The sequence below is a fragment of the Sphaeramia orbicularis genome, chromosome 6 (genome assembly GCF_902148855.1).
Source record: "Sphaeramia orbicularis chromosome 6, fSphaOr1.1, whole genome shotgun sequence".
Classification (NCBI taxonomy): domain Eukaryota; kingdom Metazoa; phylum Chordata; class Actinopteri; order Kurtiformes; family Apogonidae; genus Sphaeramia; species Sphaeramia orbicularis.
In genome coordinates this window covers 55,731,830-55,755,142 of record NC_043962.1, presented here as the reverse complement: position 1 = coordinate 55,755,142, position 23,313 = coordinate 55,731,830, and the positions used below count along the sequence as shown (strand labels likewise).

General features: G+C 42.4%; 1 protein-coding gene across 3 annotated transcripts; it reads right to left on the bottom strand.

Annotated features, from left to right (window-relative positions):
- Positions 1–922: 922 nt before the first annotated feature.
- On the bottom strand, positions 923–23,261 carry LOC115420497 (uncharacterized). Of its 3 annotated transcripts, none has more exons than XM_030135754.1 (9): positions 23,124–23,261; positions 16,715–17,074; positions 15,638–15,955; positions 15,060–15,167; positions 12,958–13,290; positions 9,550–9,882; positions 6,923–7,264; positions 3,886–4,218; positions 923–1,599 (listed from the first exon to the last, which is right to left on the bottom strand). In XM_030135754.1, the coding sequence occupies exons 1-9, from the start codon at positions 23,191–23,193 to the stop codon at positions 1,535–1,537; spliced, it is 2,262 nt and encodes a 753-aa protein (XP_029991614.1). In that variant the 5' UTR covers positions 23,194–23,261; the 3' UTR covers positions 923–1,534. The 3 variants fall into 3 exon arrangements, with proteins under 3 accessions (XP_029991614.1, XP_029991613.1, XP_029991615.1); XM_030135753.1 differs by having other exon boundaries at positions 1,496–1,901; XM_030135755.1 differs by having other exon boundaries at positions 1,496–1,901; positions 3,886–4,135; positions 7,182–7,264.
- Between the last annotated feature and the right edge of the window lie 52 nt (positions 23,262–23,313).

Here is a 23,313-nt window from a genome sequence, read left to right as displayed (position 1 = left end):
AGTGCACCTAAGTAGACAGGAGCAGACCCACGGAGAATTTTGTAGGCTAGGATTAAAGATTTGAATTTGATGCGGGCAGCTATGGGTAGCCAGTGTAACTCATGAGTAAGGGGGTGACATGTGCCCTTTTAGGGTGAGTAAGGGGGTGACATGTGCCCTTTTAGGCTGATTGAAGACCAGACGCGCTGCTGCATTCTGGACCATCTGTAGTGGTTTGACAACACAAGCTGGAGGCCCGTTAGAAGAGCATTGCAGTAGTCAAGACAGGAGATAACCATAGTCTGCACCAGGAGCTGGGTGGCCTGTTGGGTTAGGTATGGCCTGATCTTTCTTAGGTTGAACAGAGTGAAACGGCATGATCGGGTGACAGAGGCAACGTGATCCGTGAAGGTCAACTGATTATCAATCATGACTCCCAAGTTACGTACTACACTGGTAGGAGCCAGAGGTATGGAGTCAATAGTGATGGAGATATTAATTATTATTATTATTAATAAAGTTGAAGGATTAAAAAACAAAAAGAAAAACATTCATGGCATAAATTATTTTACAAATCAAAACAGGAAGAGGTGCAAAGGGCATAGGAGGGATAAAAACAAAACAAACAAAAAAACAATTTCATAATTGAAATAAAGGTGTTTTTTTTTTTTGTTTTTTTTTTTTTTAATCCTTCAACTTTATTGAACAAAATCTGGACATACATTCTGAAGAATTACAGAAAGCATTTATTTTCCAGACTGAGCATCGATATCAACCTTATACTGAACAGTATTTGTAAAGAACGTTGTATATATAAAAAAAATAAAAAATAAAAAAAATAAAATAAAAGACAGAGGTCTATTCAGGTATCAATACATTTAAATTTTCATACACAATCAAGGCTTGTTTGGTTTTTACATGTTTCAGTGTTGCTGTTTTTTGTTTGTTTTTTTGAAGTTTGTTATTTCATTTATATAACTTGAGGACAGTGGGTGGCTCTTCATAAATCTACATCTATGGATAAATTGTTTAGCAAAAATAATTCAAGTGTTGTACATAATTTCTCCTTTTTGGTTTTCCATTATAATTCCAAATTTAATGTCTTTATATAACTGAAATAAAGTTAAACAAAGGGTAAGTCTTTGTTAAGTCATATTTTTCAATAATGTTAAAAAGGTTGCAGCCATTTTTCTTTTTTTAGGAGATTCAGGGATTTTAAGAAATAAAGAAACTCAATATGAAAATCTGGGTTTTGTTTTTAAATACCTACATTTGTGTACATGGAACTGAGCAAGAATGAGAATGTTGTTCATCAGAATGTTCTTCTCCTAATTGTCCAGGATCGGTCCGAATATGAGGTTTTCACAAGAGAAGGGTTCCAGGTGAATTTCTGTACGAAGCCAGCCATGTAGATCAAACCACAGTTTCAGAAAATTTACAGCAAAAAGATAAATGATCAGAAGTCTCAGTATCATTACTAAACACACACTGGTTATTTTCAGAACCAAATGGCTGATGCAACAGTTCCCACTCTACTGTGGCGTCCTGCGGCAGGTCAGGGGTCGTGCAGATGGTGCGGCAGGCCCCACATTCTCCTCTCCTCCTGCTCCACCTCTTGATCTGGGAGGAAACATGACAACATGGGACCGTTTTTTATCATCAAATCTTCTATATGAAGGAAAATCAGCCTCTTTAAAAGGAAAAGATTGAATAATTGCTCAACTTAAGTAATTTGACCAAGAACAGCAGAGAAGGCTGATTAGATGACTACACTCAGAAATCCATGGTTGTCTAAATTGGCTGTAGGACACACAATGCCACTGTCCTGGTGGGGAAGGAGGCTGAGTTGTGGCAGATGGTTGAGAGGTACAGACTAGACTGGGGCTCTGGAACCGATCTCCTCAAGACTGGTGGCACAAGGGCTGCTCGATTATAGAAAAAAAACAATAATCACGATTATTTTAGCAATTACTGAAATCACGAGCATTAAAAATGATTATTTGTTAACCTTAAAGTTGCTCATTTTTTTTCTTGCAAAACAATGTAAAATATACTCTTTAAACATAAATAAAGCTTTTAAACACTAAAACAAAATATGTTCACTTTGGTACGAAACCAAAAAAACCTCTGAATGCAGTTCAGCATACTGTAAATTCAAGTATGTTTCCTTTTGTAAACAAATAGTGCACTGGAATTAAACTGCTACAGACTTGCCATAGAACTGTAGCAATAAAAAAACAATAAATAAATTTTAAAAAAAACTTGCATAAAGTGCAGATTATAAATTCAAGTATGTTCAGTGTAGTAGCAGCTGGTGTAAAATGATGTCTTGAAGGCAAAACCTAGCGTTTGTCCGGTGTATTCACCATTTGTCTGAAGCCTGAGTTGTCACTGGTGTTAATGGAGCACATACCTGTAACCAGGTAATGGACTATGGATTCTGTTATCTTTTGGTGTCTCTCTGATGTTGATGAGTAGGGAGTTGCAGGATGAAGTTGCGGATGAAGTTGTAGATGGAGTTGGGCTTTTTTTGTTTTGGTTTTTCATCAGATTATCATAAAGGTGGCGGTGGTTAAACTTTAGATGGTTACAAAGGTTTGTTGTGTTAGCGGTCGGTGCGGACACAACTACGAAGCACTTTTAGCACGTGATGTGTTTTTGCTCTTCGTCTTCTTCATCAAACCCAAAGTGATTCCATACAACTGAATTTGACTTGCTTTTTTTGTTTACCAAGCGCTTCTGCTGTGATTCTTCGGCCATTTTTCAAGACCCCTAGGTACAACTTTCCTCGTGGGGTGGACCTGCCGGCTAGCTGGCAGCTGTAGCTTAGAGGGGGGCGGGGCGGAGCAGCTCATGGTAGCCTGCATGAGTTAAAACAACTCAAAATTAATAATCGTTTTTTGTCGATTACATAATTTTTGTAATCGTTGAAGTGCAATAATCGAAATCGTAATTGAATTTCGATTAATTGCACAGCCCGAGGAGGTACTCATTTTTTATTTATTTATTTAATTCAGTAGTTGTTCAGGGTGAGAGGTGTGGAGCAGGTGTGGGGTTCCTCCACCTGCTCTGCCCTCTGGCTCAGTGGCTTTATGTTGGAGTTCACCCCATTGAATGAGAGGGCTGAGCTTCAGTTCAGGAACAGGTTGTGACTGCTGTCTGTCCCAGGTGGACCCTGCTGGCCTTCTTGGAGTCTGGTGGTGGTGTGCTGGAAGGCGCTCCCCTCAGGGACTCCACTGTTCGACTGAGAAACTTCAACATTCACATGGGCAATGACAGTGAGACCAGGAGGAGTGTGACTGGGAGGAATGGTCTGGATCTGAACCTGGGGTTTTTATTATTAGACCTCTGTACACGTCACACTTTGTCCAGAACAGGGGTCAGCAACCCTGGTCCTAGAGAGCCACTATCCTGCATGTTTTAGATGTTTCCCTCTTCCAACACACCTGATCCAAATGATAAGCCCATCATCAAGCTCTGCAGATGCCCAGTAACGACCATCAGGTGTGTTGGAAGAAGGAAACATCTAAAACATGCCGGATGGTGGCTCTCTAGGACCAGGGTTGCTGACCCCTGGTCTAGAACAAACACTTTGACACAACAGTGTTATTAAGTACATGTGGCACAAGGTGTTTTGTGCAGGTCCAACGAGGAGGAAACCCCCTGGAATATGTAGGAAATGCAACATGTCAAAGCTGGACAGGAAACACCTTGGTGTTCCGATGGAAAAGCAGGGATGGATGGATTATCCAGCCTGATTAAAAATATTAAAATATATATCATTAAAATCTGCACCATGAGTAACTCCACATTGTGCTGTTTGTGATTGTGGAGGTTCGACAGGGAAGGGGGAAAGAAGGGCTCAGTGTTCTAGAACTAGGAATGACCTGTGTCTACAGGACTGACCTTTGACCTTCACGTCCAGTCGTTTCCTCTTCAGGATCTCCTTGTCTCTGTTGTAGACGGTGCATGTGTAAACGTCAGTGCCCCAGTCTGTGGGGTGTTTCAGGGTCAGACTGAGGTCTCCAGTTCTCAGTGGGTCTTCTTTCATCTCTGTTCTGTTTCTGTAAAAATCGTCCTGTTCATTAGTTCTGTCAGAGCCGTCCTCATACACGTGGACCTTCCTGTGACAATAGTTCGTCCACTCCACTGTGAGCTGACTGACGTCCTCTATATGAAATGTGGTTTTCCAGGGCAGCAGGACAGACTCCTCCCCTGAATCCACCTCCACCTGTTGGACTGAGAACAACACCCATACCATCAGACAACAGCAGAGGAAAACATCTGCCATGGATACAGTTCTAAGTGATGATCCAACCAGCAGCAGAACCAAGTACTTCTGTGTGTGTCTGAAGGTTTTTGTGTGTTTACAAATGTCAACGAGGAAAAGCCAAAATGTATTCTATGTGCTAGCATACTGTCGGCCGAGAGTATGAAACCCAACAAGCTCAAAAGACATTTTGAGACAACACACGGAGAACATGTCGGCAAAACCAAGAATTTTTTTCGAAAAAAAATATGCTGAGCTGAATAAGCAGCGTATGAACTTTAAAAAGGCTGTAATGGTCAGTGAGCGGGCACTGAAAGCTTCTTTTGAGGTGAGCTATCTCGTAGCAAAAGCTATGAAGCCACATACTGTTTCTGAGACATTAATATTGCCGGCTGCCATCGAAATGGTAAAAACGATGTGTGGGGAGAAGCTCAAAAACTGAAGACAATGCCACTGTCTGATAATACAGTGAAAAGAAGAATAGACGCAATCACTGATGACCAGGAGAGCTCGCCAAAAGAAAGACTGTGACATTCCCCACCTTAAGCTCTTCAAATGAACGTTAGCACGGAAAGAAAAAATGCACATGCTTTGACATTTGTTCGTTACATGCAGGAGAATGCAATTCACGAGGATATTTTATACTGTCTCTCTCTTCCTGAACATGAGACTGCCAAAGCAATGTACCATACACTTCACAATTATATGGAGAAACAACATTCCACGGGAGCCTATGGTGGGATTTTGCACAGACGGGGCTCCATCTACGGCAGGACAGTGAACTGGCCGACACTGATCATCCAGCGAGCCCCATCTGCAATATGGACTCACTGCATGATTCACCGTGAGCAACTGGCATCTAAAGAACTGAGTGAGCCCATCGCAGACATACTACAGCAGGTCGTAACCATGGTGAACTACACCAACCCACATCCTCTGCGCGCACATCTGTTTGCAAAACTATGTGCCGATACAGGCTCTGAATATGAAACTTTACTGTTTCACACTGAGGCACGGTGGTTGTCGAGAGGTCATGTGCTGGAGCGCTTTTTCAGGCTGAGAAATGAACTGTTGGCGTTTTCCATGGATGTGAAAAATACGGATTTTGTTGACTTTCTGTGTGACCAGTAAAAAATGTGCCTCCTTGCATATGTAATGGATATCTTTGGAAAAATAAATGAACTTCACAGCAGCATGCAGGGGAAGAACAAGAACATTATGCAGATGAGCGACCGTATTGATGGATTTGGGGGGAAACTTGCATACTGGAGAGAAAGCCTTTCAAAGGCAAACTTCACCCCTTTCCCTCAGCTGAGCCGGTTTTTAACGGACAACAGCATTGTTAAGTGCTCCACAAAGGAGATGTGCGCCCATCTGAAATGCCTAGAAGAGCACTTTTCCACTTATTTCCCTGACTTGGACATGTCAAAATTTGACTGGGTGAGGGACCCATTCCACTGTGATGCCGACGCAGTCCACCTGCCTGCCACCGCTGTTGAACAGCTGATTGAACTTTCATGTGACAAAACACATCAGGGACTTGAATGCACAAGTGACAGCGGAGGAATTCTGGTTTGGAGTAAGAGATGAGTACCCAGAGATCTCACTGTGTGCTTTAAAACTGTTGGTCCCTTTTGGAAGTACATATTTGTGTGAAGCTGGATTTAGTGCCCTTGTGTGCATGAAGTCGAAGTGCTGCTCTCGACTGGATGTTACGTAAGAGATGAGATGCGCTCTCTCCACTACAGTGCCAGACTTTGACAGGCTGCAGCGACATGTGCAGGCTCAGCCGTTCCATTAAAGATGGTGAGTTGAGATAGACAATCACAATATATTAATATGGCAGGCCAACGCTATCACAGTTTGCCACTCCCACGACCCATAAAAGACATACTGTGAGTGTGAAACTGCAGCACTGTGGTTCTGTTTATCCGTCAAATGTTCATTGTGGTCGGTTTCAGATGCAGCAGCTCTTTCATAATTCATAGTTCGAGTTCTTGTTTATTCAGTATTAATAATCAGCCTTGTAAATCCAAGCTGGACTGACTGTACATATCCTGACCAAGGAAAATCAAATTCTCCCTTTGTGCAGTCATCTACACCTGGTTTTTCTGCCTCCATCCATATTAACATACATTATATAGACTAAATGTCCTCTAAAATTAACATTTATTTGCAACATAGTATAGCAAACTATTACATGATCAAAAACAAATTAAAAAAAGTCTCCGTTTTGAATGTCTGGGGTCGCCAGAAATTTGTGATGTAAAAATGGGGTCACGAGACAAAAAAATGTTTAAAACCGCTGCTCCACAGGATTCAACAGTTTGGAAAATGAGGGAATATTTCTGTGGTTGTGTCAAAGTACTGCAGAAACAAACCCATAAGTTGATGCTATCATCCTGATCTATATAGTGTTAATGTGAGACTTTATGCAAAATATTTTACAAATTATATTTTACTTTGGAATGTCAGGAAAAAATAATAAGTACATTTTTCAGAGTTTTGAAAGAGCAATTTATGGCATTTTAATCCTAATGAATGCTGCAGTGTTTTTGGTTTCCCTTCAGCACACTGACCTGTATGTAGAGGACTGAGCCACGTCTAGAATGCTGACTCTAAGAAGGGCTCAGTGTTCTAGAACTAGGAATGACCTGTGTCTACAGGACTGACCTATGACCTTCAGATCCACTTGTTTCCTCCTCAGGATCTGCTTGTCTCTGTTGTAGACGGTGCAGGTGTAGATGCGGGTGTCCTCGTACATGGGGTGTTTCAGGGTCAGACTGAGGTCTCCAGTTCTCAGTGGGTCTTCTTTCATCTCTGTTCTGTTTCTGTAAAAATCGTCCTGTTCATTAGTTCTGTCAGAGCCGTCCTCATACACATGGACTGTCCTGTCCCAAAAGTCCCAAAAGTCCGTCCACTTCACTGTGACCTGACTGACGTCCTCTATATGAAATGTGGTTTTCCAGGGCAGCAGGACAGACTCCTCCCCTGAATCCACCTCCACCTGTTGGACTGAGAACAACAACCATACCATCAGACAACAGCAGAGGAAAACATCTGCCATGGATACAGTTCTAAGTGATGATCCAATCAGCAGCAGAACCAAGTACTTCTGTGTGTGTCTGAAGGTTTTTGTGTGTTTATGAATGTCATCAGGATCACAGCAGTTCCAGTTCAGTCTCAGAAACTGCCCTGCTGGTATGTTATCTGTCATATGTTTGGGATGACTGCGACTAAAATGTCTTTTCAACACATGTGTGAATAACTCCAGTTTCATCTTTATATGTGGTTCAATCTGGATAATTGATTGGATTTGCTCCATGCTGTATTCACAGGTGGTTTCCTCAGATGTTTGTGGATTTTGGGGAAATAATAAATAGGAGTGACTCAATGAGGGTTCAGCCAATAACCATACTCCTTTATATGATCCAGTTTGATTTGAAAGGAACTCTCAGGATATTAAACATCAGTAAAGACAATGTCGCACAAGGATACTTTAACCAAAAAAACCAAAGAGTAAAACCAGAATTAATAAAAGTGTGGCATTCCATCAAAGCCAGTTTATACAAACGTGTTGAAGAAGTGGTTTCAACAATCTGAACAGAAAAGACCAGAAGGAATGACAAGAAAGACTGACACTTGTGAAGGACCTATATGGAGCCGATTTAGGGCCAGAAGTTTTGTATATGAAAATATAAAATTTCAAATCTTTTTTTCAGTTTCAGATCTCTTTTTTTCATTTGTTCAACTTTTTGGCCCTGATGTGGTGTGGAGGTCGTGGCCTCAACTGAGAGGGGTGTGGAATCATGAGTGACAGCATGACAAAAATCTTTGGGACCTTCCTTGCTCATGTTGCCTTCAGGGAACATAGGAACTAAAACAATTCAGACTCAACACTTTTTATACACTATATTCATGTCACTGGTAGTGAAAAAAACTCATACCAGTGACAAATCTCCATTTAAAAAGCTGTTTTAAACAGTACTGAGCACCATTTGCGGTGTAAGAGTAATAAATTATGCCAGATTGTGCAGAAAAACAGCCACACATTAAATACATGATATTTGCAGTTTCCACGTAGCACAGTGAAGGTAAGTCAGTTTGTGGTTTAACTTCCTGCTCCAGTCACAACAGCAGGGAAATGAACAGATAGGAAAACTCAGCGCTTCAACTGTCAGAAAAAGGAGTAAATCTAATATGAGGGATACTTTTCAGTTCCAGAGAACGGTGGGTGGCTCCAGTGAACACTGCTGTGTGCCACTGCACCAGACTGAGTCGCATTCCAGTTCCGTTCTCGGAACCGGATGCGTTTAAGGATCATGGAACTAGTTTCGTTTACACAACTCACAACCAAACCGTGCTCCGATCTCCAAGCCCCGCTTAGCGCCCTCAAAGCCCCTGCTCCTGTGGGGTTTGGAGGGGCTCTAAACCGCAGTGAACCGGGAGACCAAGCTGCACCTCCACGGACCTCAGATCTAGTTCAGAATAATACTCTCCATCAGGTCTGAGGCATAAATTAATACACATTTGCACTGTGTGGCTGTTTTTCTGCACAATCTGGTGGGCTCTGCCCACAGATCACACACACACACACACACACACATCTCGGGGGGGCGGGGGGGGAAGGGGGGCAGGACACTAGTAATTTTGATTGGGTGGATGTTTAGACCTGTTCAGCCAAATGACGAATAAACTTTGTGTTCTTAAATTATTGACCCTTGGCGAGCCACCGGTAGATCGCGAGCAACGTGTTGGAGACACTTCAGCTAGTTCTATTTTTAGAACAGGCCTGTGGGTGACTCACGTGGTCCTTGCGGGCAACCTGATGTCCGCAGGCACCGTGTTGGTGACCTCTGACCTAGACAAATATTCAGAGTAAACCATGCATTTCCTTGTTGGTAGTCAGGATAGGCCCTGGCATCCCTGCAACCCTCCAGAGGATTCAACAGTTTGGAAAATGAAGGAATATTTCTGTGGTTGTGTCAAAGTACTGCAGAAACAAACCCATAAGTTGATGCTATCATCCTGATCTATATAGTGTTAATGTGAGACTTTATGCAAAATATTTTACAAATTATATTTTACTTTGGAATGTCAGGAAAAATTAATAAGTACATTTTTCCAGAGTTTTGAAAGAGCAATTTATGGCATTTTAATCCTAATGAATGCTGCAGTGTTTTTGGTTTCCCTTCAGCACACTGACCTGTATGTAGAGGACTGAGCCACGTCTAGAATGCTGACTCTAAGAAGGACTCAGTATTCTAGAACTAGGAATGACCTGTGTCTACAGGACTGACCTTTGACCTTCAGATCCACTTGTTTCCTCCTCAGGATCTGCTTGTCTCTGTTGTAGACGGTGCAGGTGTGGGTGTGGATGTCCCAGTCTGTGGGGTGTTTCAGGGTCAGACTGAGGTCTCCAGTTCTCAGTGGGTCTTCATTCATCTCTGTTCTGTTTCTGTATTCATCGTCCTGTTCATTAGTTCTGTCAGAGCCGTCCTCATACACATGGACCTTCCTGTCATAATAGTCTGTCCACTCCACTGTGACCTGACTGACGTCCTCTATATGAAATGTGGTTTTCCAGGGCAGCAGGACAGACTCCTCCCCTGAATCCACCTCCACCTGTTGGACTGAGAACAACACCCATACCATCAGACAACAGCAGAGGAAAACATCTGCCATGGATACAGTTCTAAGTGATGATCCAATCAGCAGCAGAACCAAGTACTTCTGTGTGTGTCTGAAGGTTTTTGTGTGTTTACGAATGTCATCAGGATCACAGCAGTTCCAGTTCAGTCTCAGAAACTGCCCTGCTGGTATGTTATCTGTCATATGTTTGGGATGACTGCTACTAAAATGTCTGTTCAACACATGTGTGAATAACTCCAGTTTCATCTTTATATGTGGTTCAATCTGGATAATTGATTGGATTTGCTCCATGCTGTATTCACAGGTGGTTTCCTCAAATGTTTGTGGATTTTGGGAAAATAATGAATACTAGAAGTGACTCAGTGAGGGTTCAGCCAATAACCATACTCCTTTTATATGATCCAGTTTGAATTGAAAGTAACTCTCAGGATATTAAACATCAGTAAAGACAATGTCGCACAAGGAAACTTTAACCAACAAACCACAGAGTAAAACCAGAATTAATAAAAGTGTGGCATTCCATCAAAGCCAGTTTATACAAACATGAAAAAGTGGTTTCAACAATCTGAACAGAAAAGACCAGAGGGAATGACAAGAAAGACTGACACTTGTGAAGGACCTATATGGAGCCGATTTCGGGCCAGAAGTTTTGTATATGAAAATATAAAATTTGAAACCGAAAATTTAAGTTTTGATCTTGAATTTTGAAAAATACAACAATGTATTCCAATTAAAAATAAGTGTATAACAAGTTTTTTCAGGTTAAATATAATTTTGTTTCACTTCGGTAATTCTTTTGAATAAATTATTTATTTTCATTTTTCACTTTCATTTGTGTTTAATATTTGAGGTTTTATTTGTTTTAGTTGCATATTTCATCTTTTCAGATTGAGATCTTATTCTTTACAGTTTCAAATCTTATTTTTTCACTTTCAGATCTTTTTTCGCTTTCAAATCTTTTTTTCAGTTTTAGATCTCTTTTTTTCGTTTGTTCAACTTTTTGGCCCTGATGTGGTGTGGAGGTTGTGGCCTCAACTGAGAGGGGCGTGGAATCGTGAGTGACAGCATGACAAAAATCTTTGGGACCTTCCTTGCTCATGTTGCCTTCAGGGAACGTAGGAACTAAAACAATTCAGACTCAACACTTTATATACACTATATTCATGTCACTGGTAGTGAAAAAAACTCATACCAGTGACAAATCTCCATTTAAAAAGCTGTTTTAAACAGTACTGAGCACCATTTGCGGTGTAAGAGTAATAAATTATGCCAGATTGTGCAGAAAAACAGCCACACATTAAATACATGATATTTGCAATTTCCACGTAGCACAGTGAAGGTAAGTCAGTTTGTGGTTTAACTTCCTGCTCCAGTCACAACAGCAGGGAAATGAACAGATAGGAAAACTCAGCACTTCAACTGTCAGAAAAAGGAGTAAATCTAATATGAGGGATACTTTTCAGTTCCAGAGAACGGTGGGTGGCTCCAGTGAACACTGCTGTGTGCCACTGCACCAGACTGAGTCGCATTCCAGTTCCGTTCTCGGAACCGGATGCGTTTAAGGATCATGGAACTAGTTTCGTTTACACAACTCACAACCAAACCGTGCTCCGATCTCCAAGCCCCGCTTAGCGCCCTCAAAGCCCCTGCTCCTGTGGGGTTTGGAGGGGCTCTAAACCGCAGTGAACCGGGAGACCAAGCTGCACCTCCACGGACCTCAGATCTAGTTCAGAATAATACTCTCCATCAGGTCCGAGGCATAAATTAATACACATTTGCACTGTGTGGCTGTTTTTCTGCACAATCAGATCACACACACACACATCTCGGGGGGGGGGGGGGGCAGGACACTAGTAATTTGGATTGGGTGGATGTTTAGACCTGTTCAGCCAAATGACGAATAAACTTTGTGTTCTTAAATTATTGACCCTTGGCGAGCCACCGGTAGATCGCGAGCAACGTGTTGGAGACACTTCAGCTAGTTCTATTTTTAGAACAGGCCTGTGGGTGACTCACGTGGTCCTTGCGGGCAACCTGATGTCCGCAGGCACCGTGTTGGTGACCTCTGACCTAGACAAATATTCAGAGTAAACCATGCATTTCCTTGTTGGTAGTCAGGATAGGCCCTGGCATCCCTGCAACCCTCCAGAGGATTCAACAGTTTGGAAAATGAAGGAATATTTCTGTGGTTGTGTCAAAGTACTGCAGAAAAAAACCCATAAGTTGATGCTATCATCCTGATCTATATAGTGTTAATGTGAGACTTTATGTAAAATATTTTACAAATTATATTTCACTTTGGAATGTCAGGAAAAATTAATAAGTACATTTTTCAGAGTTTTGAAAGAGCAATTTATGGCATTTTAATCCTAATGAATGCTGCAGTGTTTTTGGTTTCCCTTCAGCACACTGACCTGTATGTAGAGGACTGAGCCACGTCTAGAATGCTGACTCTAAGAAGGACTCAGTATTCTAGAACTAGGAATGACCTGTGTCTACAGGACTGACCTTTGACCTTCAGATCCACTTGTTTCCTCCTCAGGATCTGCTTGTGTCTGTTGTAGACGGTGCAGGTGTAGGTGTGGGTGTCCCAGTCTCTGAGGTGTTTCAGGGTCAGACTGAGGTCTCCAGTTCTCAGTGGGTCTTCATTCATCTCTGTTCTGTTTCTGTATTCATCGTTCTGTTCATTAGTTCTGTCAGAGCCGTCCTCATACACATGGACTGTCCAGTTATAACAGTTCATCCACTTCACTGTGACCTGACTGATGTCCTCTATATGAAATGTGGTTTTCCAGGGCAGCAGGACAGACTCCTCCCCTGAATCCACCTCCACCTGTTGGACTGAGAACAACAACCATACCATCAGACAACAGTAGAGGAAAACATCTGCCATGGATACAGTTCTAAGTAATATTTGTTCAATCTGTGTTGAATCATCAGCAGAACCCACTGCTTATTAAACTGTTAACTCCTATTCTCAGTTCAACTCCATTGGACATTTGTGTCTGTTAATCCAGGCGCCATTAGTTTTCTCATCTTCTGTCTACAGCACTGACCTTTGACCTTCAGCATCACTCGTTTCTCCTTCAGGACCTTGTTTTTGTTGTAGACGGTGCATAAGTAATCGGTGGCGTCCGCGGCCCTTGGGTGTTTCAGGGTTAAACTGAAGTCTCCAGTTCTCAGCCAGTGTTTCTTCATCTCTGTTCTGTTTGTGTAAGTTGGGTCCTGTTCATCAGGTTGGCCAGAGCCGTACTTACGCACAACGACCTTATCGTTCTTTAAGTTCCTCCACTTCACGCTGATATGTCTGAAGTTCTTTGTCAGGTGAGCTATAGTTTTACATGGCAGCAGGACAGACTCCTCCCCTGAATCCACCTCCACCTGTGGAACTGAGAACAAACAAATTCAAAAGTAGACACCTGATTGGCTGGCCTGCTGTAGTGTGCTTTGTTCCAACATAATCTCATTATGAACCAAAAATATTGTGGACAGCATTGTCTTAGAAGCATGGCAGCTCATTAAATGACCGCACAAAACTGTCTGTGTCTAATATCCAGGTAGTGAAAGCACACTGAAGAGCTCCAGAGGTCAAACCAAAGGCTGCAGCTGCACTGGTTCAGAGGCAGCATTTCCACCCCTTCACCTCTATGACAAATGTTCAGATACATTCTCCTAGTGCTAGCAAAGAGCAGGTGCACAACAAGGACCAGTTATCTGTCTGAGGAAAAGACAAAGCACCTGTCTATTTACATCAATTGGCATATTTGTATTGGTCTGTTTAGACGTGGGGGGGGGGGGGGGGGGGTTCAGCCCCTCAAAGGGTCCAATCCAAACTGTGGGATGAATTTGTGAATATCAAATGTGTCAAATTCATTTTAGCTCAGGGGATACATACAGTCCAATTTGATCTCAAGTGGGTCGGACCAGTAAAATTACACTGTTGTCAATGAAGTTGGAACAATTCCATTTTTGGACATGTTCCTCTTATCATTTCCATTTAATCACTTTTGACCCAGTACAGTGATTACATACTGAGCCCCAGTTCCACCTTAGCTATCAAGGATAAATCACATTTGTGACGGAGCGGCCGTAGACGCCACGTCACTTTCTCTCGCACGGTGTGTTCTCCCCGTGTCTCTGTGGGAGGAGGCGGCGTGTGTGGAGTGCCAGTGTCCCACAGAGACCTGCTTCAATGGACGTGCGGGAAAGTAGTTTCACCCCACATTCCCCGTTCTGAACTCTCTCTCTCTCTCTCTCTCTCTCTCTCTCTCTCTCTCTCTCTCCATGTGTTTCTCGGTTCATGTCGGAGCTGTATGTCGTGAGCTATGTAAAAACCGAAGCCTAATTCCTTGTATGTGTTCACATACTTGTCCAATAAAGCTGATTCGGATTCTGATCAACATCATTTAAAGGTAGTGAAGCAGTTTAAGGGGGCTTTCACATCAAAGGTGTTTGTTTACTTTAAATAGACCAGTTTGTGTTCCTCTGATAATCTGGTTCATTTGGGGATGTCAGGGTAGAGACTGCGATCTGGTAGGATCGGCGATTCTACCAGTAGAGACTCCGATCATAGTCTCTACCAGTAGAAACTCCGATCAGAGTCTCTACTGGTAGAAACTCCAATCCGAACCCTAACCCTAACCCTTCTACTGGCAGGAATCGCCGATAGAATCGCCGATCCTACCAGACTGCAGTCTCTACCCTTACAGGGACGTGTGAACACGCAACTGAACTTGAATGTTGGAACCCCTGTCGAATCAAACCGAGTCCCCGATCGAACATAATCCCCAAACAAACCTATTCCCACAAACCGATTCCCCGATCGAACCGAGCCCCCAACTGAACTGAGTCCCCAGTGGAACCACGTCTACCAGACTGTTTGGTCTGAAAAAGACTAAAAACACCAGTTTGACTGTTGTTTTTGTCTGGGTACTGTAAAATTATACGCATTATCGGAAGCATTTCTCTGATCAGTCCACTGTGACTCCTGACTGTTGACCTCCTCAGCAGCGACTACATACACACACATTACAATCACAAACTTGGTATGTAGGTTTCTATATGTAGGAGTGACAGTCTGCTTCTATAATCACATGAGACAAAGAAAAACATGATGAAGAACAGCACAATGGGTAATACAGTAACAGACGTGACATACCTGATGGAAAATACCCTCGGAAAATAAATAAAATCAGTAAAAGTCCTAGAAGGATTGTAAGAACAGCAAAGGCAACCAGGAGAGCTGTGGCCCAGGTTGGAAGACCACCTGTGGACGACAAAACACCAACATGAACTCCTGCTAAGACATGACCGTATGATGATGTGTTAATTAAATCCTAACAAATCTTTAAAGACATGATCAAGTACCCTAAAACCTGCTGATATGAAGTTGAAAAGAAAGATGTGTATTATTCTGTGTACCTGTTTAACAGTTGGTCATATGAAAGAGCCAGAGTTGATAAGGTGGAGTACTGACTGTAGTACTGAGTATTGATAAGGTGGAGTACTGACTGTAGTACTGAGTATTGATAAGGTGGAGTACTGACTGTAGTACTGAGTATTGATAAGTAGTATTGACAGTAAGAGTATTGAAAAGTGTCTTTTCTACATTTGCATGAAATGGCATCAGGACATGGATCTCCATATTTAATGTTTTAGACCCAGAAGTGAGAGCTGCAGAAGAAGGTGTGTGTTTTCAGATTGGAGCTGTTTCATGTGGTCTATCCCAGCACTGACCTGGGACCACCTGGAGCAGGACTTTAGACCTCAGGACGTCTCCTTCCCTGTAGACGGTGCACATATACACACCTCCGTCTGTTTGTCTGGGGTATTTCAGAGTCAGACTCATGTCTTTATTCATCTCTGTGCAGCCACGGTAAAACCTGTCCTGTGTTTGAAGATCATCAGCTTTATTCCGGGACACATGGACCACCATCAGTTGTGGATCAAAGTGAGTCCACTCCACTGTGGTGTCTTCAGGCAGATCGGCTGAGGCTTTACAAGGCAGCTGGATAGACTCCGCCCCCTGCTGGACCTCCACCTCCTCCTCGTCATCTGACAGGAAACAGACCACAATGATTAGAACATACAATAAAGCCCTCGAGAACTTCAACAACACACACTGTTCACATGAAATGGAGAGGAACAATAACAGTCCAAGGTGTGTTTTCAGCAACAGATGGACAAAAAGTTCAGCTAAACCGTTTATCCTTAACCAGTGACAAAATGGTCTAATCCAGTCAGTAGCTTCTTTGCATAAACAGTCAGGGTGAAGTTGTACATGGTTGAGGAGGGTTGTGTTGTGAAAAAAAAGAATTGAAATGAGCTGAATACAAAGACAGACGTACGTGTGACCTCTGACCTGTGTCTACTGTAGTGGGTGTGGTTTGTATGTGACCTCTGACCTGTGTCTACTGTAGTGGGTGTGGTTTGTATCTGACCTCTGACCTGTGTCTACTGTAGTGGGTGTGGTTTGTATCTGACCTGTGTCTACTGTAGTGGGTGTGGTTTGTATCTGACCTCTGACCTGTGTCTACTGTAGTGGGTGTGGTTTATATCTGACCTCTGTCTACTGTAGTGGGTGTGGTTTATATCTGACCTCTGACCTGTGTCTACTGTAGTGGGTGTGGTTTGTATCTGACCTCTGACCTGTGTCTACTGCAGTGGGTGTGGTTTGTGTCTGACCTCTGACCTGTGTCTCCTGCAGTGGGTGTGGTTTGTATCTGACCTCTGACCTGTGTCTACTGTAGTGGGTGTGGTTTGTGTCTGACCTCTGACCTGTGTCTACTGCAGTGGGTGTGGTTTGTGTCTGACCTTTGACCTGCAGCTGTACTTGTGTCACTGTCCATTCTTCAGTCTCCTTCCACTCGGTTTCCCATTGGAGGCTGCAGGTGTAGTTGCTGCTGTCAGACAGTTGTGGTTTCTTCAGAGTGAGGCTGAAGTCTCCAGATTCCAGGGCGTTGGTCTTCATTGACGTGCGCTCACTGTAACGGTTTTCCTCTTTCAGATCGTCACTTTCGTATTTAAGCAGGTGGATGACTGTTGGGTTGAGATCAGAGCGTCTCCAAACCACTGAAGGATGCTCCAGTAACCCGCCAGAATACTGGCAGGGCAGCAGGACCGACTCCATCCCCTTATACGCCTGCACCACTACAGCCAATGCATGCTGGGAAACTGAGGACAGACACAGAAACAGAGCGTTCATGTGTAAATGGGACCAGAATACCCCAGGTGAGTCCTCCTCAGTTTCCTCCTTCTGATTGTTGTTTATCATCCTTATCTGTTCCACACTCACATAAATAAGGCTGGGATTTTACACCTGAACTTTTGTCAAATTCATCCTGTCATAACATACAGGCTGTGATTTGTTGAGGGGATGGGGGGGTCAACCTTCCCTCTGGTTTTTACATCCCTACTTCTGCTCATTGAATTTCATCCTTGGGGGGGGGGGGGGGGGGGGACAACCAACCAATGTAAATAACAGCAGGTTGTGACATTTTTCTTCCCCTTACATCCACCATTACTGACTCTAACGTTCACCTGAACTGAACTGTCACAGTCTCAGAATTCATGAACGTCCCCCCATGCACTGGGGTGACGTAAAGGGGGGTAAATGGGACAAATTCATGGGGCCCAGCATTTGTATGTCCAGTGGATACAGGTTAGAAAATGTGAAAATTTCATTTAAGATCCGCTGCATAATAGAGGAATAGAACCAGGGAGTTGGACGTTGAAAGTACACTCTAAAAAATGATATGCTGGCTCAATGTAAAAAACTGATGTAACAATTTCCAATAATCTTTTTAAGATATTTTAACTTGGCCATATGTGTGTAAATGCCACAAGACTTCTCTAGTTAGGCAAACTATTACTTTAGTGCAAACAACATGATTTGCTTTGTACTCTGTAAGCTTAATTAAGTCGAACCATCTTAATTTTAATTGTGTCAAAACTACTCCATTTATTTACACTGACTTATTGTTTTACTTTTATTCTGCTAAACAACGTCCATGCAGTTACCTTAGTTTTTTGAGTAGGCCTAACTTATTTCTGTATGTCAGAATAACTTACACATTGAACTTCCAGTTTCATGATCAAATTGTTTAATATATCCTCATGCATCTTATCTACCAGAATAAACTACAAGTTATTTCAATAACACACAATGCTATAGTCTCCATGTAGTAAATAACATTAAAGTGTATTCATCAGGGGCGACACGGTGGTGCAGTGGTTAGCACTCGTGCCTCACAGCAAGAAGGTCCTGGGTTCGATTCCAACACCAGTTGACGGGGGGGTGGGACCTTTCTGTGTGGAGTTTGCATGTTCTCTCATGGGTTCTCTCCGGATACTCCGGCTTCCTCCCACCATCCAAAGACATGCACTAATAGGTTAATTGGTTAATCTAAATTGCCCATAGGTGTGAATGTGAGAGTGATTGTTTGTCTCTATATGTTCAGCCCTGCGATGAACTGGCGACTTGTCCAGGGTGTACCCCGCCTTCGCCCCTATGTAGCTGGGATAGGCTCCAAGTGACCCCTGTGACCCTAGTGAGGATAAAGTGGGTTCAGAAAATGAATGAATGTATTCATCAGGCAATGAAACAAAATAAATACAAGTGTCATACACTGTCATTCTGGAGAATGACAATGTATTATCCATTCTTATGTATTACCCATTATTATGACCACCATCTCTCTTGGCAAATGGAATGACACTTATACTCAGTGATAATACATTGTCATTCTCCAGAATGACAGTATCATTCCATGGGATATTGGTGTCATTTGCTTTCGAGAGGGAGATATTGACTAATAAGACTAATCAAAACTCTAATTTTTTGCCCATTTGAATTGTATGACATTTGTTATGGCCAAAAACCAAAGACGTTATTCATATTTAGAAGTAAACTCGTGCTTTACAGAATTTTACAGATCCAACAAATGGACTTATAAGAATTATACTATAATTAGGTTCTTAAAAGAAGTACACCGCTGTGCATAAAGTTGGAATAATTACGTTTTCAGATACATTCCCCCTTTTTTCCTATTTCTACACATCAGTAATCACCTTTGACCAGCTGCAATGATTACACACCGACTGCATTCAGTTACACTTTATCAAGAATGAATCACAATACCACATTCATTTCATGGGAAGAGATAAAAAACATTTTATTCCAACTTGATCGACAACAGTGCGTATAGAAATGTCAGGTCACATATGTGATGCCTTGGCTCTAATATATCAGGAAGACGACCGTGGACGCTTTAGTCCCGTGAAGTTGATACGGAAATGCTTTTATTTTGAAAATCAAGTTAGCTGGGCTCGCGCAGCTCTCTGGAGCTTCACTTCCGGCTGAGGCCAGGGCTCCACCGACAGCTAACTGCAGGGGACAAATGCTCTTACTTCCATTTTCTGTTCACTAGATTTACTAGAGGCCAGCCAGTAAACCGACACGCCGTTTTCCGTTATTCGAAGTCATCTGTCGTTCCCATTAGAGCTGTCATTCCATTCAAACTATTCCAAATGACAAAGGAGCAGTTGTTAGGCTAAATCTTAAGCGGTCATTGGTCATTTAGTTCAGGAAGGCCCACAGTTGGACCCACTCATCGGTGTAGAACTGGGAACATTTAGTTAGGCCGAGCCGAGTAAAGCCGGCGCAGCGGTTGGCCCTTTCGTCAACGGTCGTTATGTTCCAGGTCTCATCTACGCATGCGCATTGCGTATCTGTCAGACTCGCTTATCTACGCATGCACATTGCATGCGTACCTGTCAGAATGGCGGATAATACGAAGCAGAAAAAACAAACAGGATGGAATATATTCATGAAAACAGTAGCAGTAAGTGGACATTCATTGTATTCTTTCATATAATAACTTTTATCAATTTAAATATTTTGAACCCAGCGATCATATAGCCTGTCACATAAGCAATCAGTACAAGTCAAGCCGAGGGGGAGTAGATGGAAAAAGATGTGAATATTTTATATGTATGATAATAATACTAGGAATTTAAATTTAAAGCTTATAAAAACTCGAACAGGACAATAAGTTCTGATAAATTGTCATGAATAACAGATTCATAATTCAACAGACAGGTGAGAAGATGTCACAAAGAATATACCTACCTGTAGTAGTTTTGGAGAACGTAGCCCCTTGTTTCTTTCTTTCGACTAAGCAGACGAAGGGTCATATTGTTAATTGTTCGAAATTCAATGAGCCACATATCCAGGCTCGTCCTGGAAATGTCTCGTGTTGTTGCGGTTAGCTTCATAGCGGATTCCGTCCTGAACAGGTTTAGATTCTCGTAGGTAGAATCCTCCGACAAATGTTCAACCACGGATTTATGTAAATCTTCATTCTTGTCAACTTTCCTGTATTCGTCATTCTCCTCGGCCAGTGCCGATTCCATTAATTCTTCCAAGGATAACATTTTGCTGATGCTAGCCCACCGGTGACAGAAAAAAGAATACGCATACATACGCTATTCTGACAGGTACGCATGTAATGCGCATGCGTAGATGAGCGAGTCTGACGGATACGCAATGCGCATGCGTAGATGAGACCTGGAACATAACGACCGTTGACAAAAGGGCCAACCGCGCCGGCGCAGGGCCTATTGAGTCTGCAGTGGGCACATGGGGACAAAATCGCCAGTGACGCGGTCGCCTTTCGCCACTGTCGCCACTCTCACACATATTCACATTCACGGCACTGAGACCTGTCCGAAGATGTATATGACGTGCACAAGTCGCATGTTTACACCTGCTCAGAATGAATGGGAGTCAATGGGCCACGCCCACTCGGGGTCAGTCATGTGGGTGTAAGTGCACGACACGTGACATCTGACCCCACAGACATGTGGGGGAGCTCGAGAGCTTTCAAATAAGGTCAAATATGTGGTTGCCATAGAAACAGCTATATTGTTCTTGCTCAGATTCTTTTTTTTTTTTTTTCTTCTCCTGCTCTTTGAGCTCAAATTTGATCCCCTGAATATTTACGGAAACTCACCAAATTTTGTCCAAAATTCAGAAGTGCGAGAAATTGAATTTACATATAGGTTTCATAGATGTCGGTAAAGAAATGTTGCTGCAGCGCCCCCTTGAAAAGTGGAAATGCATTGCGCCAATGGGAGCACGTCCAACATAAAGTTTGTCGTAGAGCCACGAAAATCGGTACACAGATTCATCATGAGGAGACAAACAAAAAATATTATTATGGCCACACCCCAAAACCAACCCTTAGTCGACCATATTGGATTGAAATTTCCAATATGCTGAGTCAGCGTTTTCGCTGATGTCATATTTTAACTATCTCCACCTTGGCCGTTATGCCGAATGAGCTCAAAATCGGTGTACAGTATCTAGAGTAGTGGGGGATCAAAAGTTGGCCAAATTCTTGGGATTGGTGTCACCATTTTTGTGCGACGAGGTTGCAAACTTTGCAAAGTTTTTTCGAAAATTTACCATCACAAAATTTGCTTCAGCTCAGACATAAGAACACCAGTTTGGCTCAGATTTGACTCAGACGTCTATCTCCCAGGCCTACACCCATTTATTAAAAGAAATTGAAATTTCGCACTATAGCGCTCCCTACAAATGTACATTTACTAAAATGACATCAGTTCGGACATACGAACACCAATTTGGCTCAAATTTGACTCAGACATCTGTCTCCCAGGCCTACACCTATTTGTTAAAAGAAACTGAAATTTCGCACAACAGCGCCCCCTACAAGTTTTTTAAAAATTATTTTATTAAAATTACTTCAGTTCAGACATACGAACACCGATTTGGCTCAAATTTGACTCAGACGTCTATCTCTCAGGCTTACACCCATTTATCAGAAAAATTTGAAATTTGGAGCTATAGCGCCCCCTACAATTTTACCTTTACGAAAATTACTTCACTTCAGACATATGAACACCAATTTGGCTCAAATTTGAATCAGTTTTCAATCTCTCAGGCCTACACCCATTTATCAAAAGAAATTGCCATTTCACACAATAGCGCCCCCTACAAATTTACCTTCATGAAAATTGCATCAGTTCAGACATACGAACACTGATTTGGCTTAAATTTGACTCAGTGGTAAATCTCGCAGGCCTACACCCATTCAACAGAAGAAATTTGATTTTAGCTGTATAGCACCCCCTACAAATTTACTTCTAAAAAATTTCTTTAGTTCAGACATACGAACAAAGATTTTCCTCAAATTTGAATCAGTTGTCAATCTCCCAGGCCTATATCCATTCATCAGAAGACATTGACATTTGGTGCTAGAGCGCCACCTGTTGAACGATGGACATACTTCTACTGGACGTGCCCGCAGTGAGGGCCTTCAGATGCCGCTTGCGGCTTTAACTTCAGTTCTTCTTTCATTTGGGGCTTCAGCACAAAGGCCAAATACTGAGTCTGTCCTCCATGAACACATGAGTTTCAGGACTTTGAAGACAGTCTGCACACGTTTGGGTTTGTTGTAAGAACTGAACTGATTTGTAGTACATTTCCTCTTTTGTGGAGGACAAAGTGCTGCAGTGTTCATCTGTAGGACTATCAGTGGAAACAGCAGAAGGAAACACAGGCTTTGTGTTTCTGAACAAACTGGGGATTCTACTGTGAGTTTGAGTCCAACACAAGGAAAGGATCTGCTTCACTGGTTTCCTTCGCTGTAAAACCGGAAACTGTCGAATTTTCAAAACATTACGAGTTTAATCTCATAAAAGTACGACTTTATTCTCGTTAAATAATGACTTTATTCTCGTAATGACAGGCGTTTTTTTTTTTTTCTTATGTGGTCCTAATACGTCGTCGTAAATTATCGTTTTTTTCTTTTGTAGTTTTCATTTATTTCAGTTAACGAACATGTTTTTACAATTCTAGTTTTCGTCAGCGATTATAACCTTGTAACCTGTGTGTGATTGTTTGTATAAAGCCACTGTCTGGAGCTTTTGTCATAAACACTAGATCAGTCACTCCATCAGTGACCAGTGGTTTCACTCTAGTGTTATTTTCCTCCTATTACCAATGAAATTAACTCTTTTCTTGTTCCTTTATCTGCCTTCAGATAATCCAGAGTTGGTCTGTTTTCCTCTCAGAAACATAGTCTGTGAAAACATTTGATGTATTTGAGGAAAATGTCCCAAAAATCCTGCTGTGAAGTGCGCAGTACAGACATGTTCCACAGATGACACACAGGAGGCTGTTTGATGCTCGTCTTACCGAGGATGAGGATCACGACCACCACCAACACTTCCATCTTCCTGCACAAAGTCCACAGTTGGACTTTCATGTCCTTCTGACTGAACTGAAGCAGGCTTCAGAAGCACACAGGTGTCACTGCACTGCTTCCGTTCAGCTGCACTGTGGGCTGTTTCTGATGATGGGCAAATGAGAGCGACCACTCACAGCC